The sequence below is a fragment of the Belonocnema kinseyi genome, chromosome 4, assembly GCF_010883055.1.
Source record: "Belonocnema kinseyi isolate 2016_QV_RU_SX_M_011 chromosome 4, B_treatae_v1, whole genome shotgun sequence".
In the NCBI taxonomy this organism is placed as follows: domain Eukaryota; kingdom Metazoa; phylum Arthropoda; class Insecta; order Hymenoptera; family Cynipidae; genus Belonocnema; species Belonocnema kinseyi.
This window is the reverse complement of record NC_046660.1, coordinates 42,933,449-42,954,878: the sequence shown is the minus strand read 5'-3', so window position 1 is coordinate 42,954,878 and position 21,430 is coordinate 42,933,449. Positions and strand designations below refer to the sequence as shown.

At 23.5% G+C, this 21,430-nt stretch overlaps 1 protein-coding gene across 1 annotated transcript; it reads left to right on the top strand.

The window, feature by feature from the left end:
* Positions 1 to 391: 391 nt before the first annotated feature.
* On the top strand, positions 392 to 13,799 carry LOC117171751 (protein unc-50 homolog). Its single transcript, XM_033359349.1, has 5 exons — positions 392 to 546; positions 4,302 to 4,488; positions 6,616 to 6,749; positions 6,837 to 6,938; positions 13,071 to 13,799. The coding sequence occupies exons 1-5, from the start codon at positions 462 to 464 to the stop codon at positions 13,205 to 13,207; spliced, it is 645 nt and encodes a 214-aa protein (XP_033215240.1). The 5' UTR covers positions 392 to 461; the 3' UTR covers positions 13,208 to 13,799.
* Positions 13,800 to 21,430: the final 7,631 nt, after the last annotated feature.

Below are 21,430 nucleotides of genomic sequence, written 5' to 3'. Positions count from 1 at the left end.
GTGTACAACGTTACCGGCTGATGCCGTTGGAATTGATTGTTGAAATATATTTTTTTACATCTTTTATTATTAAGCTTTGTACTTAAATGTAGTTTTCTTTCGACTCTTGCATTTCTCAAAGTTTGAGACCGATATTTTATGTATAAAAAAAGTTAACACGTTCAAAAAATTTTGGGGTTCAGAAAAAAGATGAAATAATTTTCAGTAAGTTCCTACCAAAATGCAGTACCTAAACGTACTTTATTGTACTCTAATACATTTCCCAAAGTTTCAGTTCGATATTTTATTTACAAAACAAGTTCTTAGGTTCAAAAAAACATTCAGTGAACTGAAAAACTGTGGTCACTTGGCGAAGATAAAAATATAATTTTAAGTAAATTAAATATTATTTCAGGCAAGAATGTTTCGGTGCACCAACAAAATGTTACAAATATTTGCGAAAGCTTTTAAAATTCGAGCAAATGGATTTTGAATTTGCTTCCTGGCAAATGGTGTATCTTTTTACTAATCCGCAAAAAGTGTACAGAAATTTTAGAAGTCGGAAACGTAAGTAACATTTATAAAAAAAACAATTACATATATAAAACACCGAAAAAGTGGTTGAAAGTTACTAATTTCTAACCCAAAAAGTTACTTAAAGCAAAAATGTGATTTATGTTCTTTTCAATTGAGAAGAATTCAAACGAATACGCTGAAATTCGTAAGTATTTCAGGTGAATTTTATCGAATTTATGACTCATTAATAAGACTTCAAAATAATTTCAATATAAATTCAAAAGAATTAAAATGAATTGGAAAAATCCAATTTACTTTATTAAAAGTGGAAAGAATTTAGAGGAATTCAAGAAAAATTCTTTGAATTTATTTAATTTTGAATAAATTGAAAGAAATTTAAGGGTATTTAAAATAATTTTGAAGGTGAATTTTAAAGGCTTTAGGACGAATTAAAGATAAGTCCATTGAAATATTATTAATTAGTGCTGAATTTTTATGAAATCTGATATTTCCTAAAATTATAAAATAAAATAAATAAATGATTAAATAATCCGTGACAATCTTTGGAAATATTTTAAAATTCTATAAGTTCTGCAAAATCGTGCCATAGCTTTAGAAATTCTAAAAAAAATTGTACAAGCGTACGTATACTTTTTTTTTAATCCTTGAAAATTCTTTGAAATTTTTGTAATATCTTTGAAATCCCTAAAATTATTTTAAATCCTTTTAAACCCATTGAAATGTTGTGAAAATTTTTGAAAAGAATTTTAAAGGTAAACTTGAACAAAATATGTTCTATTTGTGAGAAATTTTGTCAATATGTTTCTTTAAAATCATTAATCCCTTTAAATTATTGAAATCAATTGAAAATCCCTTGGGATCTTGAAATTTCTTTAAAATTTTCTATCCTTTGAAATACCTTTAAACTTATTGAAGCTCTTAAAAATTCCTTGGAATTTTCAATAGTACCCTACAAACCCTTAAAATTAATTACTGAAATCAATTAAAAATTCCTTGGAATCTTTTAAAATACCCTAAAATATTTAAAAACTTTAATCCTTTTAAATTATTGGGATAAATTGAAAATTCCTCGTAAACTTTTTAAATTCCTTAAAATATGTCAACCCTTGTAAAATCTTTTGAAACCCCTTAAAACTTTTTAAAGCTCTTTAAAATTCCTTGGAATTTTTTTAAATATGCTAGAATCCTTAAAAATGCTTGAAATCCCTTTAAATTATTGAAACCAATTGAAAATTCCTTAAAATCTTTTAACATATTGTAAACTTTTTGAAATGCTGTAAAATATTTTGAAATTCTTCAACTTTTTTAAAACTTCTGGAAAAAATCTTGGCAATTTATAAAATACCCTAAAATTTCAAAATCTGTTTGAGATCCCTTCAAATAACTTAAATCAATTAAAAATTTCTTAGAATCATTTGAAATATCCTAAAATATTTAAAAATACCTTCAAATATTGTAAAATCTTATAAATCCCTCAATTTTTGTAAATAAAATCTTTGAAATACATTAAAATATGATGAAATCCCGTGAAATTACATGGAATCTTATATTTTCTGTAACCCCTAAAAATTAATTAAAATTCTTCAGAGCTTATGAAATCAAATAAAAAATAAAAAAGACCTTATAAAAATAAAATTCCTTCAATCTTATAAAATCTCTTCAAAATGCCTTGAAATTTTGTTTCGTGTCTTGAAGGTTCCTTGGTACTCTAAAAATACTAAAAAATCTTGTCAAATTATTAAAATCTGGTAGCAAATTTTAATAATTTGAAATACCCAAAAATATTTTTAAATTCTTCGAATTCCTTTTAAATGCCTTAAAAATTTTTAAAGCTTTTGAAAATTCTTTGACGGTTTAACAATAATATAAAATGTTAAAAATCCTTTAAAATTTTTGGAATCTAGTAAAAAATGTAGGAATCTTTAATTCGTGGGTTAATTCATTGAAGGAAAAGTTACTAAAGTTTTTTTTTTTAATTACTATTGGAAATGGTGGTCCACCATTTCACCACCTGGTGCCGAAACTGGAATTTCAATAAAATTTTGAAAATAGGACAAGTACAAAACGTTAAAAATGATATATTTTCCGAATCCAATTCTAAAAATTCGATCATTTAAAATTCAAAGGAATTAAAACTGTATTATTTTTAATTAAAACCGTTCCAAATTGAAAAATTTGAGATTAAAATTTTTTTTAAATTGACAATTTTATTAGAAAAGAGTCGAAATTTTATCATTTTTAATTCAAAGCGTTTAAAATTGAACAATCTCATTTTAAGTTGAAGAATCTCGAATCTGAATACCCAACAACTTTCTTCTAAAGATTATCCTTTTAGTTATAACTTTATTATTTGATTGAAAATGTAATAATTTTCTTAAAAATACATCCATTTTTGTGACAAATTGTTTACAGTCCTTATTTTAAACTGTAACTTTTTGGTTGAAAATTCAACTCTTTTTTTTGGAAGTTCGTCTTTTTTATTCAAAAATTTTGGTTGAAAATTCTACTTTATAAATATAATATTTGGGTGTTAAAAAAATAACTGAAATATTTTCTGGATGAAAATTCAACTATTTTTTCAAATTTGTTTTTGTTTTTATTTAATAAAAAATCCATCTGTTTTAAGAAAAATTTTATTTTTTTGTTAAAAAAATTCAGTTTTGATCTTGCAGAATCAACTGAAATATTTTTTGGATGAAAGTACAAGTTCTATGAAAAAATTTAATTTTTTTCATAGAACTTATTCCTTTTTTAAATTTTCATATTTTGATCGTGAAAACTCGATTGAAATCTCTTTCAACAGAAAATTCAACTATTTTTTTGAAAATTTATCTTTTTGATTTAAAACTTGACCTAGTTCGGAGGAAACTTAATTTTTTAAAATTAAAATGCAACTTTTTGGTTAAAAATCATTCTTCTTTGCTTGAGTATTCAACTAATTTTTTCGAAAGATTTGGTTGAATCAAATTTTTAACAACGTTCTTTTTGCTAAAGATACATATTTTTAGTTGAAAATTCATCTGTTCGGATGAAAGTTGATTTGTTTTGTTCAAATTTAATCTTTTTTAAATGAAAATTCAACTACTTGGGTAAATATTGAAACGTTATTAAATGTTAATTTTTTTATTGACATTTTATTTTATTTGGTTGAAAATTTAACTGTTTAGTGGAATATACTGTTTTTTGGTGTGAAATTCATTTTTTAACAAAAAATATAACTTTCATTTTTTTTAAATTGATCTTCATAATTGAACATTCGCATTTTTTGGTAAAAGAAAATAATTTTTCAGTTTACAAAATTTCATTTTTGTTGGGAAAAAATGCATCAGTTTGGAGGAAAATTAATTTTTTGTTGAAGTTATATTTAGAATTCTTTTTTTGTTGCTGTATAAATTTCATTCTTTTTTTATTGAAATATAAACTATGATACTTTTTCCTTGGGAATTTGTCTTTTTAGGTTGAATATTCAACTGGTATGTTAATAATTCAATGATTTTGTCAAAAAAAAAACCATCTTTTATAATAGAAGAGACTTTTTTTTAATGAATTAATAAATTTGAAAATTCTTAATTTGTATATGAAATTCTGTCTTATTCCGTTTATAAAATATTCTGTGTTAAAAGTATTACAAGATTAAAATGCTAATATTTGAATATTAATGATTTAAAAAAAAAATTATTCAAGGAAAAATCAGAGAATTTTGAAAATACCTCGGATTATTATTCTTGAGAGTTACTTAAAGTACTTCTTAAAGAAATAATTGTAATTTAATCTTATGATTACAGAAACAAAATCACAGTTTGCCAGAGATGATCCAGCTTTTCTGGTACTGCTAACATTTTGGCTGTGTGTCTCCTCGATAGGATTCGCTATCGTTTTAGGTTTAGGATTCTTTCAATTTCTCAAGTTTCTGTTCTACGTAATAATAGTGGACTGCATTGGAATCGGATTTTTGGTCGCTTCTTTATTTTGGTATGAATTATTATTATTATTATTATTATGTTAAATGAGCTTTTTTATACAAATTGTTAATAAAAGTTTATAGTTAATTCGTTAAATAGAGTCCCAATTAAAAAAAAAACTGTTTTGGAGAATAATATTCTCTTTTTTAAATGAATTTAACTGTTTTTTAAATAGAATTTTATCGGTTGAAGTTTCTTATCTTTAGTAGAAAATTTATCTTTTATTTTGTTTGTTTTTATGTTTGATTAAAAAACTGATCTTTATTATTTGAAAATTTACATGATTTATTGAAAATTCGTCCTTTCTGGTTGAATTCAACGGCTCTTAATTTAAAATATATTTTCATTGAAGTATCAACTATTATATTTTACGTTGTTTGTTGAAGATTCATCAGTTTCGTTTAAAATAAACTATTTTGATGAAATTCGCTTTTATCGTGAAAAATTTATTAAGTGAAAATTTAACTTGTCCCTTTTTGGTTAAAAATGGGTTTTCTTTCTTTAAAATTGATAATTTTAGTGAAAAATTCAACTGTTTGAAAATTGACTTTTTTAAAAAAAATTATTCTTCTTGTTTGCAAATTTATTTATTTTGGTTAAAAATGAATTTCCTTGGTTAAAAATGTATCTATTGAGTTTAAAATATTTTGTTTGTTAAAATTGAATTTTCAAGTTGAAAACTCTACTTTTTGGTAGAAAATCAATCTTCTTTTTTGAATTGTCATCTTTTTGGTTGAAAAGTCATTATTTTTGTTTGGTTATTTTTGTAACTGAAAAATGAACTACAATTTCATTTTTGGTGAAAAATGTATTTTTTTTTATTGCAAATTCATTTCTTCAGATTAAAATTTAACTATTTTATTGATTTTTTAAAATTTAATTTTTGAACTTAAAAGTTATGTATTTTATTTTAAATTCGCCTTTTTTGTTTAAATTCAACTGTATTTTATTTAACAATAAAATATTTTCAGGTAGGAATATCAAATATTCAATTTTTCATAAAAAATATATTTTTTTTAGTCAAAGTTATACTACTATATTGAAAAGTAATTTCTTAGGTTGAAGATTGATTACTTTAGTCAAAAAATCATATTCATGGCTAAAAATTAAACTACAAATTCTATTAAAAAATTCGTTTTTTTATTGAAAATGTCTTTTTTTTTTAGTTGAAAATTCAAAGTTTTTTTTATCTAAAAATTTCACTATTCCATTTTTGGTTAATTTTTTTTTAATTTAACAATTTCGTTGAAAATTATAATCAAAATTTCAACAAAAAATGTTATCTTCAACCCAATGATGCAAATCCAGAAAAGACCAAATTTCTACAAAATGGTTGAATCCTCAATCCAAAAAAATGAATTTTTGACCAGTTGTGATTTTAAACAAAAAAGATCAAATATTTGCAAAAAAGAAGAATTTTGAATAATTGAAATTGAAAGATGAAATTTATACCAAAAGAGATGAATTTTCAAACCACAAGGATGATTTTTCTAATTTCTTGTGTTTATTTGATTTAGGGTTATATAAATATAATTTTCCTAGGTTTTGCATGAAAATTTCGAAAAGATTTTTGAAGTAAATTATGTATAAAATACTAAGAATTTTTTATTTTTCGATTTGAAATTAATTTTTAAATTTTCAATTTTTAACGTTTTTGAATCAGAAACAATACAATATAATTTCCTTTAAATTTTAAATTATATCATTTTAAAATTTCTAATTTTCCAAATTTTGGTCTGAAATTTTTCAATTTCGAGAGTTTGCGATTGAAACATTTTCAATTTCATACACTTTCAATTTTAAATACTTTCAGGTAGCGATTTTTAACTAATCTAAACTTCTTTTTTTTTGTAAAGTTTTTAATTCAGAATTGTTCCATATATTCTTTTATAATTTGTAACGCTTTCAATTCGAAATGATTAATTATTTTCAAAAAAATCTTTAAACTGAATATTTAAAATATTGTCGAATAAGTGATTTTTAAATTGTTTATATTTTTTATATCAGTAAATAAAAATCCAGGGACGTGAGCGCTCGCGTGAATTTCCTTCTAGCTATATGATACATTAATAAATAATAAATATCACTTTTAATTTTTCAAGAAAAACTTGAAAATATTATATATTAATATGCACAGGTTCGTGGCCAACAGATACTTGCGAGTTGACAAAACACAAGATGTCGAATGGGGATATTGTTTTGACATCCATTTGAATGCCTTTTTTCCACCTCTCATTATTCTTCATTTTGTACAACTATTTCTCTACAATGGTAAACAAAAGTGACAAAAATTTGCAGTTGAAACATTTTTTTTTTATTAAATAGAAAGGATTGTAATTTAAAAAATTTTATGTGCAGGCTTCATCAGTCACGATGGGTTTTCCTCTCGATTCCTCGGAAACACCTTTTGGCTGATTGCTGTCAGTTATTATACGTACATAACATTTTTAGGATATGCGAGTAAGTTATGAAATAATTATCTATAAAAAACAGGGTAGCCGCAAAACTTAATTTTCCAAATTGCCTCTCTTTTCCCTGATTATTCATATTTAAAAACAAAAATTATAATCTTGCAACATTTTTTTTTATATACAATCTTTCATAAATGGAATAAAAAAAATGTTCCATTTAAATTTATAAATTTTTTATTTTATTCTCAGAGCTTCCATAGCGTAATTTACGTGTACAGAGTGAAAAAGTCACCTATTTAAATCGAAAAAGTGACCAAAAGTGTCTAATTTCTAACTCAAAAAGGTTACGAATTTTCTGTTGACTTGAAAAAAAAATTCAAAAGAATTCGATACATAAAACTTCAAATTCATTCAAGATAAATTCAGATTAATTTTAAAAGATCAACTGATTTGAACACAATTCAAGAATATGAAAAAAGTTTGAAATTAATTTAGAAAAATTTAAGGAAACAAAAAATCCATTGAATTGAGCGAGTTCAAAAGAATTCACAGTGGATTGCAAAAACTCAGCAGAATCCAAAAGAAGACCTTGAAATCTTTTCAAATATGCTAAAATATTTGACATTCCATTCAATTATTGAAATCAATTGAAAATTCATTGGAATATTCTAAAATTCCCTGAAAAATTAAAAATCTTTTTAAATCCCCTGAAAATCGCTTGAAACTTTATAAGGTACTTGAAAAATTCTTGGAATTTTTAAAAATGATTAAATTTCTATGAAATCCCTTCAAATTATTGTAATCTTTTGGAAATGCCTTGAAATATTTTAAAATATCCTAAATGTCCTTGACATTTTTTCAGATTATTTTCAGAATCCCTTGGAATGTCTTTGAGTACCCTAAAATATTTCAAATCTTTTGAAATTTCTTGAAATTTTTTAAAGTTTTTGAAAATTCCTTAGAAATTTGAAAAATACCCAAAAATATATAAAATTGTAAATTATTGAAATCTATTAAAAATTTCTAGAAATTTTTAAAACTATTTTAAAATATTTCAAATCTTGCTTTGGAATACCTTCAAATTATTAAAATATATTAAAAATTCATTTTAATCTTAAAAATGTTTAAATACCCTAAAATATTTCAAATCCTTTGAAATTCCTTGCAAAGTCTTAAAGCTCTTTAAATTCCTTGGATTTAAAAATAAATACCTAAAATTTGAAATCTTTAGAAATACCTTTAAATTATTTTATTAAAATCTATTGAAAATTCCTTAGAATCTTCTAAAATATCCTAAAATGCTTGATTAAAAAAAATGTTGTTCACCTTGGAATCTTTTAAAAGACATTAAAATATTTCAAATCCTTTGAAATTCCTTGCAAGTTTTTAAAGCTTTTCAAATTCATTGGAATTAAAAAAAAATCTGAAATCTTTTGAAGTCTTCAAATTATTTATCTAAAATATATTGAAAATTCCTTGGAATCTTTTACAATACCCTAAAATCCGTAAATATTTTTAATTATATTAAAAATGCCTTGGAATCTTCTGAAATACCCTGAAATATTTCAAATACTTTGAAATATTTTTAATTCCTTTTAAATTTTTATAACTTTTTTAAGTTCTTGGAAATTTCTTGGAAGATTTAAAAATATCAAAAAATCTTTTAAATCCTTTGAAATCCCTTAAAATTATTGAATTCAAATTTATTGAAAATTCCTTAGCATCTTCTAAAATATCCTAACATTCTTGATTAAAAAAAAATGTTTGTCTTGGAATCTTTTAAAAGACCCTAAAATATTTCAAGTGCTTCGAAATTTTTTGGAAATTTTGTAAAGCTTTTAAAAATTTCTTTTTTTTTATATTTTTAAAAATTCCCTTAAATTATAAATCTTTTGAAATCCCTTCAAATTACTGAATTAAAAACTATTAAAAATTCTCGGGAATGTTTTAAAATCTTTAAAATAATTTTTTTTTAAATCCTTGAAACTCTTCAAAAGTGTTTGAAAATTCCTTAGGATCTTCTAAAATATCCTAAAATTCTTGATTTAAAAAAACTTGTTTGCCTTGGAATCTTTTAAAAAACATTAAAATATTTCAAATACTTTGAAATTCCTCGCAAATTTTTAAAGCTCTTCAAATTCCTCTGAAATAAAAAAAAATACCTAAAATTTGAAATCTTTTGAAGTCTTTTAAAGCTCCCTTAAATTTACTGAATTAAAAAGTATTCAAAATTCATTGGAACATTTTAAAATGTTTGGAATCTTTTGCAATCCCTTGAAACTCTTTAAAAGTATTTGAAAATTCCTTAGAAGTTTTAAAAATACACAAAAATATATCAAATTCTTTGGAAATATCCTTAAAATTATTGAAATCTATTCAAAATTCATTTTAAAATACCCTGAAATATTTCAAATCCTTTTAAATTCCTTGAAAATGTTTTAAACTCTTCAAAAATTTCTTGGAATTTAAAAAAATTCCCTTAAATCTGCAATCTTTTGCAATATCTTCAAATTTTTTTTTATTAAAATTGTTTGGAAATTCCTTAGAGTCTTCTCAAATATCCTAAAATTCTTTATTAAAAAAGTTGTTGTTGCCTTGGAATCTTTTAAAAGGCATTAAAATATTTTAATTCCTTTGAAATTCCTTGCAAACTTTTAAAGCTCTTAAAATTCATTTGATTTTAAAAAAAACCTAAAATCTCAAATCTTTTGAAGTCTTCAAATTATTTAACTAAAATCTATGGAAAATTCCTTGGAATTTTTTTAAATACTCTAAAATCCTTAAATATTTTTAATTCTATTTATAATGCCTTGGAATCTTCTAAAATACCCTGAAATATTTCAAATCTCTTGTAATCTTTTGTAACCCTTAGAATCTTCTAAAATATCCTAAAATTCTTGATAAAAAAAGAATATGTTTGCCTTGGAATCTTTTAAAAGACCCTAAAACATTTTAAATCCTTTGAAATTCCTTTAACTTCTTCAAATTCCTTGGAATTAAAAAAAATATACCTAATACCTGAAACATTTTAAAGTCTTTAAATTATTCAAATAAAATCTATTGAAAATTCCTTAGAATCTTCTAAAATATCCTAAAATGCTTGATTAAAAAAAATGTTGTTCACCTTGGAATCTTTTAAAAGACATTAAAATATTTCAAATCCTTTGAAATTCCTTGCAAATTTTTAAAGCTTTTGAAATGGCTTTGAATTAAACAAAAAAATCTGTAATTTTTTGAAGTGTTCAAATTATTTATCTAAAATCTATCGAGAATTCCTCGAGTTTTTTTTTAAATACTCGAAAATCCTTGAATATTTTCAATTCTATTTAAAATGCCTTGGAATCTTTTAAAATACCCTGAAATATTTGAAATCCTTTGAAATATTTTGAATTCCTTGTAATCTTTTGTAACTTTTTAAAGCTCTTGAAAATTTCTTGGAAGATTTAAAAATATCAAAAAATCTTTCAAATCCTTTGGCATCCCTTAAAATTATTGAATTAGAATTTATTGAAAATTCCTTAGAATTTTCTAAACTATACTAAAATATTTCAAATCCTGCTTTGAAATACCTTCAAATTATTGAAATATATAAAAAATGAATTTTAATCTTTTAAAATACCCTCAAATGTTTCAAATCCTTTGAAATTCCTTGAAAATGTTTAAAACTCTTCAAAAATTTCTTGGAATTTTAAAAAATGCCCTAAATTCTGCAATCTTTTGAAATATCTTCAAATCATTTTATTAAAATGTATTGAAAATTGAAAATTATCTAAAAGATCCTAAAATATTTCAAATCATTTGAAATTCCTTGAAAATTTTAAAACTTTTTCAAATTCTTTGGAATTTAAAAAAAAATCTGTAATCTTTTGAAGTCTTCAAATTATTTATCTAAAATCTATTGAAAATTCTTTAGAAGTTTTTTAAATACCCTACAATCCTTGAATATTTTTCATTCTATTTACAATGAATTGTATTCCTTGTAATATTTAGTAACTTTTTGAAGCGCTTGAAAATTTCTTGAAAGATTTAAAAATATCAGCATATCTTTTAAATCCTTTGGAATCCCTTCAAACTATTGAATTAAAGTGTATTGAAAATTCCTTAGAATCTTCTGAAAGAGCCTCAAATTCTTGATTAGAAAAAAAATCTATTGAAAATTCCTTGAATCTTTTAAAATACCCTAAAATCCTTGAATATTTTTTATTCTATTTAAAATGCCTTGGAACCTTCTAAAATACCCTGAAATATTTTGAATTCCTTGTAATCTTTTGCAACTTTTTGAAGCTCTTATAAATTTCTTGGATGCTTTAAAAATATCAAAAAATCTTTCAAATCCTTTGGAATCCCTTCAAATTATTGAATGAAAATTTATTGAAAATTCTTTAGAATTTTCTAAACTATTCTAAAATATTTCAAATCCTGCTTTAAAACACCTTCAAATTATTGAAATATATAAAAAATGAATTTTAATCTTTTAAAATACCCTTAAATATTTGAAATCCTTTGAAATTCCTTGAAAATGTTTAAAACTCTTCAAAAATTTCTTGGAATTTTAAAAAATGCCCTAAAATCTGCAATCTTTTGAAATATCTCCAAATCATTTTATTAAAATGTATTGAAAATTGAAAATTTTTTAAAATATCCTAAAATTCTTGATTAAAAATTTTGTTGTCGTGGAATCCCTTAAAAGGTCCTAAAATATTTTAAATCATTTGAAGTTCCTGGAAAATTTTAAAACTTTCAAATTCTTTGGAATTTAAAAACAAATCTGTAATCTTTTGAAGTCTTCAAATTATTTATCTAAAATCTATTGAAAATTCCTTGAATATTTTAAAATACCCTAAAATCCTTGAATATTTTTAATTCTATTTAAAACGTCTTGGAACCTTTTAAAATACCCTAAAATATTTCAAATCCTTTTAAATATTTTGAATTCCTTGTAATGTTTTGCAACTTTTTGAAGCTCTTGAAAATGTCTTGCATGCTTTAAAAATATCAAAAAATCTTTTAAATCCTTTGGAATCCCTTAAAATTATTTTATTAAAATGTATTCAAAATTCCTTTGAATGTCCTAAAATATCCTGAAATTCTTTATTAAAAAAAAATGTATATATATTTGCCTTGGAATCTTTTAAAAGAAACTAAAATATTTCAAATCATTTGAAATTCCTTGAAAATTTTTTAAATTCTTCAAATTCTTTAAAATTAAAAAATCTTAAATCTTTTGAAGTCTTCAAATTATTAAACTAAAATATATTGAAAATTCCTTGGAATTTTTTTAATACCCTAGAATCCTTGAATATTTTAAATTTTATTTAAAATGCCTTGGAATCTTGTAAAATACCCTGAAATTTTTCAAATCCTTTGAATTCCCTTGTAATATTTTGTAAATTTTAAAGCTCTTGCAAATTTCTTGAATGATTTAAAAATATCAAAAAATCTTTCAAATCCTTTGGAATCCCTTCAAATTATTAAATGCTTTAAAAAGTTTCTTGACATTTTTTCAAATATCCTAAAATATTTTTGAAGAATTTAGGATAATTCAGAAATAGATAGAAATCAGAATTCGATAGTAGTTTAGTTATTATTCAAGAAATTTAAATGAGATTAAAATCAAACCTGAAATCCTAATGAACATCCAATAATCAAGTTAACGAGTAGAATTCCTGAAAGTAAAATCAAGAATCCAACGACCAAATTTGGACAATCAGCATAAAATGTTCCTATTGCAATCTGAAAAAATGTCTTTTCTCCCCTAAAAAGGGAAAATTTATTTTTCTTTTCTTTTTTAGGAAAAAAAGGTATTTTTTCAGATTAAAATGGGAATATTTTTTGCTGACTGTCCAAATTTGGTCGTTGGATTCTTGATTTAACTTTAAGGAATTCTGCGCATTAGTTTAGTTATTGGAAGAAAAGTGACTAAAGTGTTATTTTTTTAAAGTGTCTGTTTTGAAAAAGTTCTTTGAGAACAAAAATGACTGTGTAGCAGCTCGGATTAGTCTTGAAAAAGTTGTTCTTGCAGTAATTCCCTGAATTTAGTAAAAAAAATCGAAATCACTGAATTTTCCCTGATAAACTAAATTTCCTGACTTTTCCCTGATTTCCATAACTTGCGGCCACCCAAAAAAAAAAAAATGAATCTCAGCCTAGAAAAAGCTTATTAACCCTTTACAAATTTCAGATGTAGAAATTATGTCCAGAACACACGTTATTTTATCGGCACTGCCGATCGCGCTTCTTCTCTATATTACCACTTTGGCTGGAGGAATCAATATCACCCGAATGGTCATGTCATTTTATCGCGACAGAGTCGTGTAGGTGCTGTAAATACATATTATGTAAAGATAAAATATTCATTTTTAATTTAACAAAAAAAATCTAGTTCAAAAAGAACTTGCTGATTTTATTATATCCACTTCATTTTTTTCAAAATCTTAATATAAATTAAAAACCTCTATAAAATGATTCGACAAAATATTATAATGTATATCAAGTCATAGCATTATGATGTTCAATCGATATCGTGATAAATACTAAAAGACTAAATATTTTGATACTAAAAACAGTAAAACTGTATTAAAGACTTTCCACTTATTCATAGAATAATTGTGTATAACTTTTTTTTTTAATAATGTTAAAAATACATTTTTATTTCGCAGTTTCCTTTTAAATAGACAATTAAATGCGTTATTTATAACATCGTGTAAATATTTCTATATTATAATTTTTAATGTATAATTGTTATTATGTAAATGTCTGATATAAAGTGAATTGTTATCAAATTACATGTTTCGCTTGGAATTTCTACTAGTATCACTACCGTCGCTTTATTTACAGTATTGCCGATGATTTCGCCGCCTTTTACGTATGAAAGGCCGGAACTATAAATTACAAAAATCTCTCGAATCAGCGATCACTCTACAAATTGGGTAATATAATATTAGAATTAATTAATTTCACGGTCCATTGCAAATTGCAATCTTATCTCGCTTTGCCAACCACAATTTCCTTTGTCTATTTTTATCAAACATACAAAAGGAATTATCGAATGACTTTTAATTATTATTTTAGTCCTCTAAAACTAGTCGCATATTCGTATCTATACAAAAAAATAAAAATAAATCCATGCCAAATCGCTTGCCATCTCGTAAACTGGCAGTCAATTTTTTTTCGATATGCAAAGTATCACACGATATTATGCGTCAATCATATTCAAACCACCTTTCACCAAAGCGAAAAGGCAAAATTTCGTCCTTAAAATTAGAATTAACGATTTCAAAATTTAATTTTCCAAGCACCAAAGAATTTTATTCGAAAATCGCAAATCCACTTTATCTCATACTTACAAATTCTAATTTCTGTATGATTTTTTATGCCTTCAATTATAAATTTGAATTTAATACTTTATCATCCATACCCAACTTGAGAATAACTATTCGTTGCATTCCCGATAAATAAAACACAACACTTTGTTCAGACTAAACAAAAGAAAAAACAATTTCCCCTAACAATAAAAATGTTAGTTTGCCTACATGAATACCTAAATTTCTTTGATTATAATGATCCAGATGAAAATCGAAAGCACCTTCTGCAATTAAGGCAATTAACGCTTGTATATAAAAATATTTATCGATCGTTCCGCAGCGAAGAAAGCACGTCAAATTTCAACAGTCGTTTTGTTCAAAGTTGCATTCTCTTTTTCATTTAATAAAAGATAAACGATTCTTTTATGGCAAGTCCAAGCCTATCTGGTGAGAAATTATCTGAAACCAAACTTCTGAAATATTGGGTTCACAGATTGATTCGGTACTTTTATTATTTTTATTTCTTGTAACTCAAACTTGAATTTTTTTTCTCGGTTCTAGGAACAAAATTAAAAGGTATTTTCCACATTTTCCAGGTCTCCTTTTCTTTACATCCAAATAATCAAATAAAATTTTGTTATATATGTATGAGATAAAACATTTAACTTTTTATTGTCCAACAATTTCTAAAGAAAGCAGAATCCTGAATAAACACAAATTCTTAATTTTTTGCGAACATAAGTCGTCTTTATGAATATTTCTAAAGCTCTGTAAAGTCTTTGAAAATGTTGTAATTTTTTAGGTTTTTTAAGTATTTAAATGTTTGTGAAATCTTTGAAATAATTGTGAAATCTTTAAAATATATTTTTAAATTGGTTAAATTCTTTAAATCTTTTGAAATCCTAATAAATGCTTTAAAATGCTTGTACAATCTTTTCTACATCTTTTGTATTTGTTTGAAATTATTGGAATATTTGAAACTTTTGCGAAATATTTGGAAATTTTCTAAAAAAAAAGTGAATTCGTTTAAAATTTGGAAATGTTTTGTATTTTGGCGTACTGTACCTTTTTGAAATTTTTGAAATTCATGAAATCTTTTGAAATACTTATAGATTCTTCGAAATATTTGTGCAATGTTTCGAAATGTTCTAAAAATTTTGAAATTATTTTAAATCCTTGAAATCTTTCTAAAATCTTTTGAAATCTTCTAAACAAATTTGAAATCGCTTAAAATTATTAAAATGTTTTGAAATCTTTGAATTTGAAATCTTTATTGAATTTTTATAAAATATTTGAAATATTTGTGAAATCTTCAAATTTTGGTAAAATTTTCCAAATCCTTGAAATATTTTTAAAAGGTTTTTAAATATTTGTGAAATGTTCGAAATCTTTTGAAATCTTATAAACAAATTTGAAATCGTTTACAATTATTAAAATGTTTTCAAATCTTTATGAAATTTTTATAAAATATTTGAAATATTTGTGAAATCTTTTGAAATCTTACAATTTTTGTAAACTCTTCGAAATCCTTGATATCTTTTTAAAATATTTTTAAATATTTGTGAAATGTTCAAAATCTTTTGAAATCTTCTAAACAAATTTGAAATCGTTTAAAATCTATAGAATTTCTTGAAATTTTTTAAATTTGGCGTAGTTCCCGTTTTAAAATCTTTGAATTTGAAATCTTTGTGAAATTTTTACCAAATCTTTGAAATATTTGTGAAATCTTTTGAAATATTAAAACGTTGGTAAAATATTCGAAATCTTTTTAAAATGTTTTTAAATACTTGTGAAATGTTCGAAATCTTTTTAAATCTTCTTAACAAATTTTAAATCGTTTACAATTATCAAAATATTTTGAAATCTTTGAATTTGAAATCTTTATGAAATTTTTATAAAATATTTGAAATATTTGTGAAATATTTTGAAATCTCAAAATTTGGGTAAAATCTTCGAAATCCTTGAAATATTTTAAAAACGTTTTTAAATATTTGTGAAATGTTCGAAATATTTTTAAATCTTCTAAACAAATTTGAAATCGTTTAAAATTATTAAAATTTTTTGAAATCTTTGTATTTTAAATCATTATGACATTTTTACGAAATCTTTGAAATATTTGTGAAACCTTTTGTATTCCTTTGAAATCATTAAAATATTTGAAATTTTTGTGAAATCTTTTGAAATTTTTTTAAAATGTTTGAATCATTGAAACTTTGGTTAAATCTTCCAAAATCTTTGTAATCTTTGTGAAATGTTTTAAAATATTTTGAAGTCATTATGAAATCGTTGAAATATTTGTGAAATATTTCTTTAATCGCTGTTTGTAAAATCTGTTGTGTCCGTTTCTAATAATTAAAATCTTTTGAAATCTCAAAATTATAGAAACCTTTTGAAATTGTTTAAAACCTTTTTAAAATCTTTGAAATCAGATCGTTCAAAATCTTTGACATCTTGTGTACTGCACCTTTTATAAAATATTTAAAATCCTTGAAATCTTTTGAAAGTTTAAAAGGCTTTGTGAAATAAGAGAAATCTTTGCGCAAACTTTGAAATCCCTGAAATCTTACAAGACGTCAAAGTAAAGGTACCGAATTAATTCTTAGACCAAATAGTTGATATAATTCTTTTTCACCAGAATGGACTTGACTAAAACTTTTTCAATAACGAAAAAGCGGAACCGAGAATTCGGCAGTAAAAATCAATCCAAGGTTCCTTCCTCTACATCATAAATAATGGCAAACCTATGCTTAACAACTCTAATATAGCATAAGTAACAATTGACAATTTAAGAATAAAGAAGATTATTACTGAATCGCGCGTAAAATCTTATTGGCTGCTTTGCTATGACGTATAAGGCCTCGTGATTAATTTAGTACCGTTAATCTATTCTACTGATTAGACAAATGACTTATGTACAAATAAGACATTGCAAATAAAAAAAAATAATAATAAAAAAAGTATTCGTCAAATTCCAATCACTCTTATACATTCGATGAAATTTTTATTTTGCAAATTAAATTATTTTCCACCACGCAACCATTTCTGGATTCGCTAATAATTATGATTATTTCCATAAGGGACCGTTCATAAACTACGTTATCATAATTTTGATACCCCCCCCCCCCCCCCCCCCCCCCCCCCCCCCAACCATACCCCGAAGGTAACGCAGACTTTGACTTGAATTTTTAACCAAAACAAGATTTTTTTACCAAAAAGACAAATTCTCAACAACAAAACAATTAATGTTTTAAAAAAACTTAAATTTACAAGAAAATTTAATTGTTCGACAAAATATTAAAATTTTGAACCAAAAAGTTGAATTTTCAACTCAAAATGATAATTTTCAACCAAAAGACAAATTTCCAACCAAAAGACAAATTTCCAACCAGATAGGTGAATTTCCAACGAAGAAGATGAATTTTCAATAATAGAATTGAACTTTTATACCAAAAGGTCGAAAATTTTAGAAAACAGTAGACTTTTCATCCGTTAATGGCGAATTTTCAACATAAAGGTTCATTTTGTATTCAAAAAGATGAATTGTTAATTAAATAGTTGGATTTTAAACTAAAAACATCAGTTTTTATCCAAAAATGGAAAAACATATTTTTAATCAGTTGAACAGAGATGAATTTGTATAAAAATAGTTAAATCATTCATCCAGAAGATGATTTTTAAACAAACAAGAATAATTTTCTGCTCAAAAAGACGAATTTTCAACAAAACACAATAATTTTCTAATAGATTAATTTTTAACTTAAAGAAAATCAATTTTCAACCAAAAATAGAATATTTAATCAAAAAATTAATTTAAACAAACAAATTAATTTTAAACAAAGTAGTTGAATTTCTAAGCCAAAAAGACGAATTATCTAAAAAACAGTTGAATTTAAAACCCCAAGATAAGATTTTTCAACAAAAAAGCTAATTTTCAAACAAATAGTATTTCCAAATACACAAATAGTTTAATTCTTGAACAAATAGATTTAGTTTCTACCAAAATAGTTGCATTTTTAACCAAAATGTTCATTTTCAACCAAATAATTGATTTTTAAAACCAAGAAGACGAATTATATACAAAAAATTTGAACTTTCAATCCCAAAATATGATTTTTCAACACAAAAGCTAATTTTCTAATAAAAAGATAAATTTTCATGTAAGTAAATAGTTTTAATTCATAACCATGTAGTTGAATTTTTAACAAAAAGTTTATGTTCAGCCATATAGTTACATTTCTTATTAAATTGATGAATTTTCTACTAGAAACGATTAATTTTCAATTAAAAAGTATAAATTTCCAACCCAAAATGAAAAATCAGATTTTGGGATTGAAAAAATTAATTCTCAAACAAAATAAAACGAATTTGAAAAAAAGTTAAATTTCCATCCAAAGAGATGGATTTCTAATTAAAATAAGAAATCTTTTTTAAAAAATGAATTTATATCAAAATATATGAATTTTCAACCAAATAGTTGAGTTTATATGTAAAAAAGATTCATTTTTAACCAAATAGTTGAATTTTTACTTAAAATATATAAACTAAGAATGGAATAATTAAATTTTAAGTTAAAAGAATTAATTTTTAATCAAAAATCTAACAAGTTTTTATGAAAACAGTAAAATTTGCAACTAAATTGATCAATCTTCAGCTAAAAAAGTGAATTTTTAAAGAGTATTTATTCAAGTAATTGAATTTTAGACCAAAAAAAGTTGACTTCATAACAAATTAATTAAATTTTCAACGAAATAGTAGAATGATCGGCGAATGAAAAAAAAGGAAAGAAGAATTCTTTAAATTTGTTTAAATTTATCATCATAAAACGTACGAAAAGTTCTGTAAGTTCGTAACGTTACTTTTCATGATTCCCCTCCCGATAGAAAATTTAAAAACATTAAAATATTAAATATAATTATGATATATATAGTAATATTAAATTAATTAAAACTTTAACCATAGTTTCTGGTGCGACCCCCCCCCCCCCTCAAATTGGTAACGTAGTTTATGGAACACTCAAATTCCATGCATCCTAGTGATTTTGAAATGCAAAATCTCCCGAAAGTTACAACTCCAGTTGCATTATTGGCTCTAGATGTATGTACAGTTAATTATTTATTAAAAGTGTTAACTTGATAAACCTTCGAGACAGCAGAGGAGAATGTAGTGCAAACACATGTGCGTGTTTTGAGATTAGATCGAGATTAGAGAGTTAATAGAGAAATCAAAATCTTGCACTACAGATTGTACATCAAATTATACGAAACTAGATTAAAAATTTAATTTATGGTCGATTTCATTTAAAATAGGACAGTCTGACTGGTGATATCACGTAAATTAATTAAAATTAGTAATTTATGAAAAAGAATTCACGCAAATTAATTAATAATTAAGAAACCATACGCGTTAATAAATTAAAATTTGAATTATGTCACGTATATTTGTCCTTTTAATTAATGATTATCTACTGTAGGTTCCTTATCCACTGTAGGGTTATCTAACCAATTGTTCTCTTCTATTGAGACTTTTTTTTTATTTGTCACAAAAAAAAAATATTCATTAACTTATGGCTAATTGAATATTTGGCGAATTCTGAACAATTTAACGAAAATTTTCTTTAAAAAGTTGTATCTTGGAAATAAATTGGCATAATTTATTATTAAAATTATTTTAAAATTTTTTTTATAGTTCTAGTAATATTACGAATACCCGTGAGCCTTGTCGTTGCCAAATTATTTCTTCATAGAGGAAAAACTTTTTTTTTCATAATATAAAACAGTTTTTTCATAATATCAATTATTTTTTTAAACTTTTTAAGTTTTATATCTTAGCGAAACTAGAATCTTATACATTTACAAAATATACAGTTAAAAAAACTCTAAATTGACTCTCTTAGAAATATACTGAAATTTACGAAATTATAATGTAAGAAATGTAACTTTTTCATAAAATTCCGAAATTGTAACGGAATTTTCGTGAACTTACCTTGGAACACGAAAAAAGTCTCGTAATTTTTCTAGTTTCATTAACTTTTACTTTCGGAATATTTAAGTTTCATTACTAAATATTTTCCGCAGTTTTTTTTTGGTATTTGAAATTTCGGAAATTTTCTAGTTCGGTATTTTAAAAAATTTTTAGTTTTTTTTCGGCTAAATTACATCATACGATAAAATATTAGCTCCTTTGAGATATAAAACAATAATATTGCTATGAAGCTAAAAAAAATCAAGAAATAAAATAAAAGTTTGCCTTTTTAAATAAATTCAATTTTAGATTTTTTAAATTTACTCCAGATATGAAAAGAAATATGACCTTTTAACAAAAGAATTTAACTTTTAACAAAGTAATTTTATTATCAATCAAACCAATTTTCAAAACAAAATTAATTTTCTTCCAAAAGCGAAGATTTTGCAACAAAATCTATGATTTTCCAAACAAAGAGTTGAATTTTAAACTTAAAGTTAAGTTTTTAATTCAAATTATGAATCTTCAACTGGAAAAGTTGAATTTTAAAACAAAACGATAAATTTTCAACTAAAATCATTAACCAATCAAACAGTTAAATTTTTAACTAAAAAAAGTTAATTTTCAACTGGAAGACATGAATTTGAAACAAAAAATATGATCTTTTAAAAAAAGAATTTAACTTTCAACCAAGTAGTTTTATTATTAATGAAAGAGATAAATTTTCTAACAAAAGAGACCATTTTTCAACAAAATATATGATTTTTAAAACAAAAAGTTGAATTTTGAACTAAAACATACCAATTCTGAAACAAAATTAGAATAATTAAATTTGCAGTTAGAAAAAATAATTTTCAGCTAAGCTGATGAGTTTTTAATTAAAATGATGAATCTTTAACTGGAAAAATTAAATTTTGAACCAAAAAGATGAATTTTTAACTAAAAACATGTCTATTTGACTAAAATAGTTGAATTTTCAATAAAAAAGATGAATGTTCAAACAAGAAAATTAATTTTCTACACACAAATAAGATTTTTCAACAAAATATATGAATTCTCAATCAAACACTTGAATTTGTAACTGAAAAAAATTAATTTTCAATTGGAACACATGAATTTTAAACAAAAAACATGACCTTTTAACAAAAGAATTTAATTTTCAACCAAGTAGTTTTATTATTAATCAAAGAGATGAATTTTCAAACAAGATTAATTTTCTACCAAAAGATACGTTTTTTCAACAAAATATATGATTTTTCAAACAAAAAGTTGAATT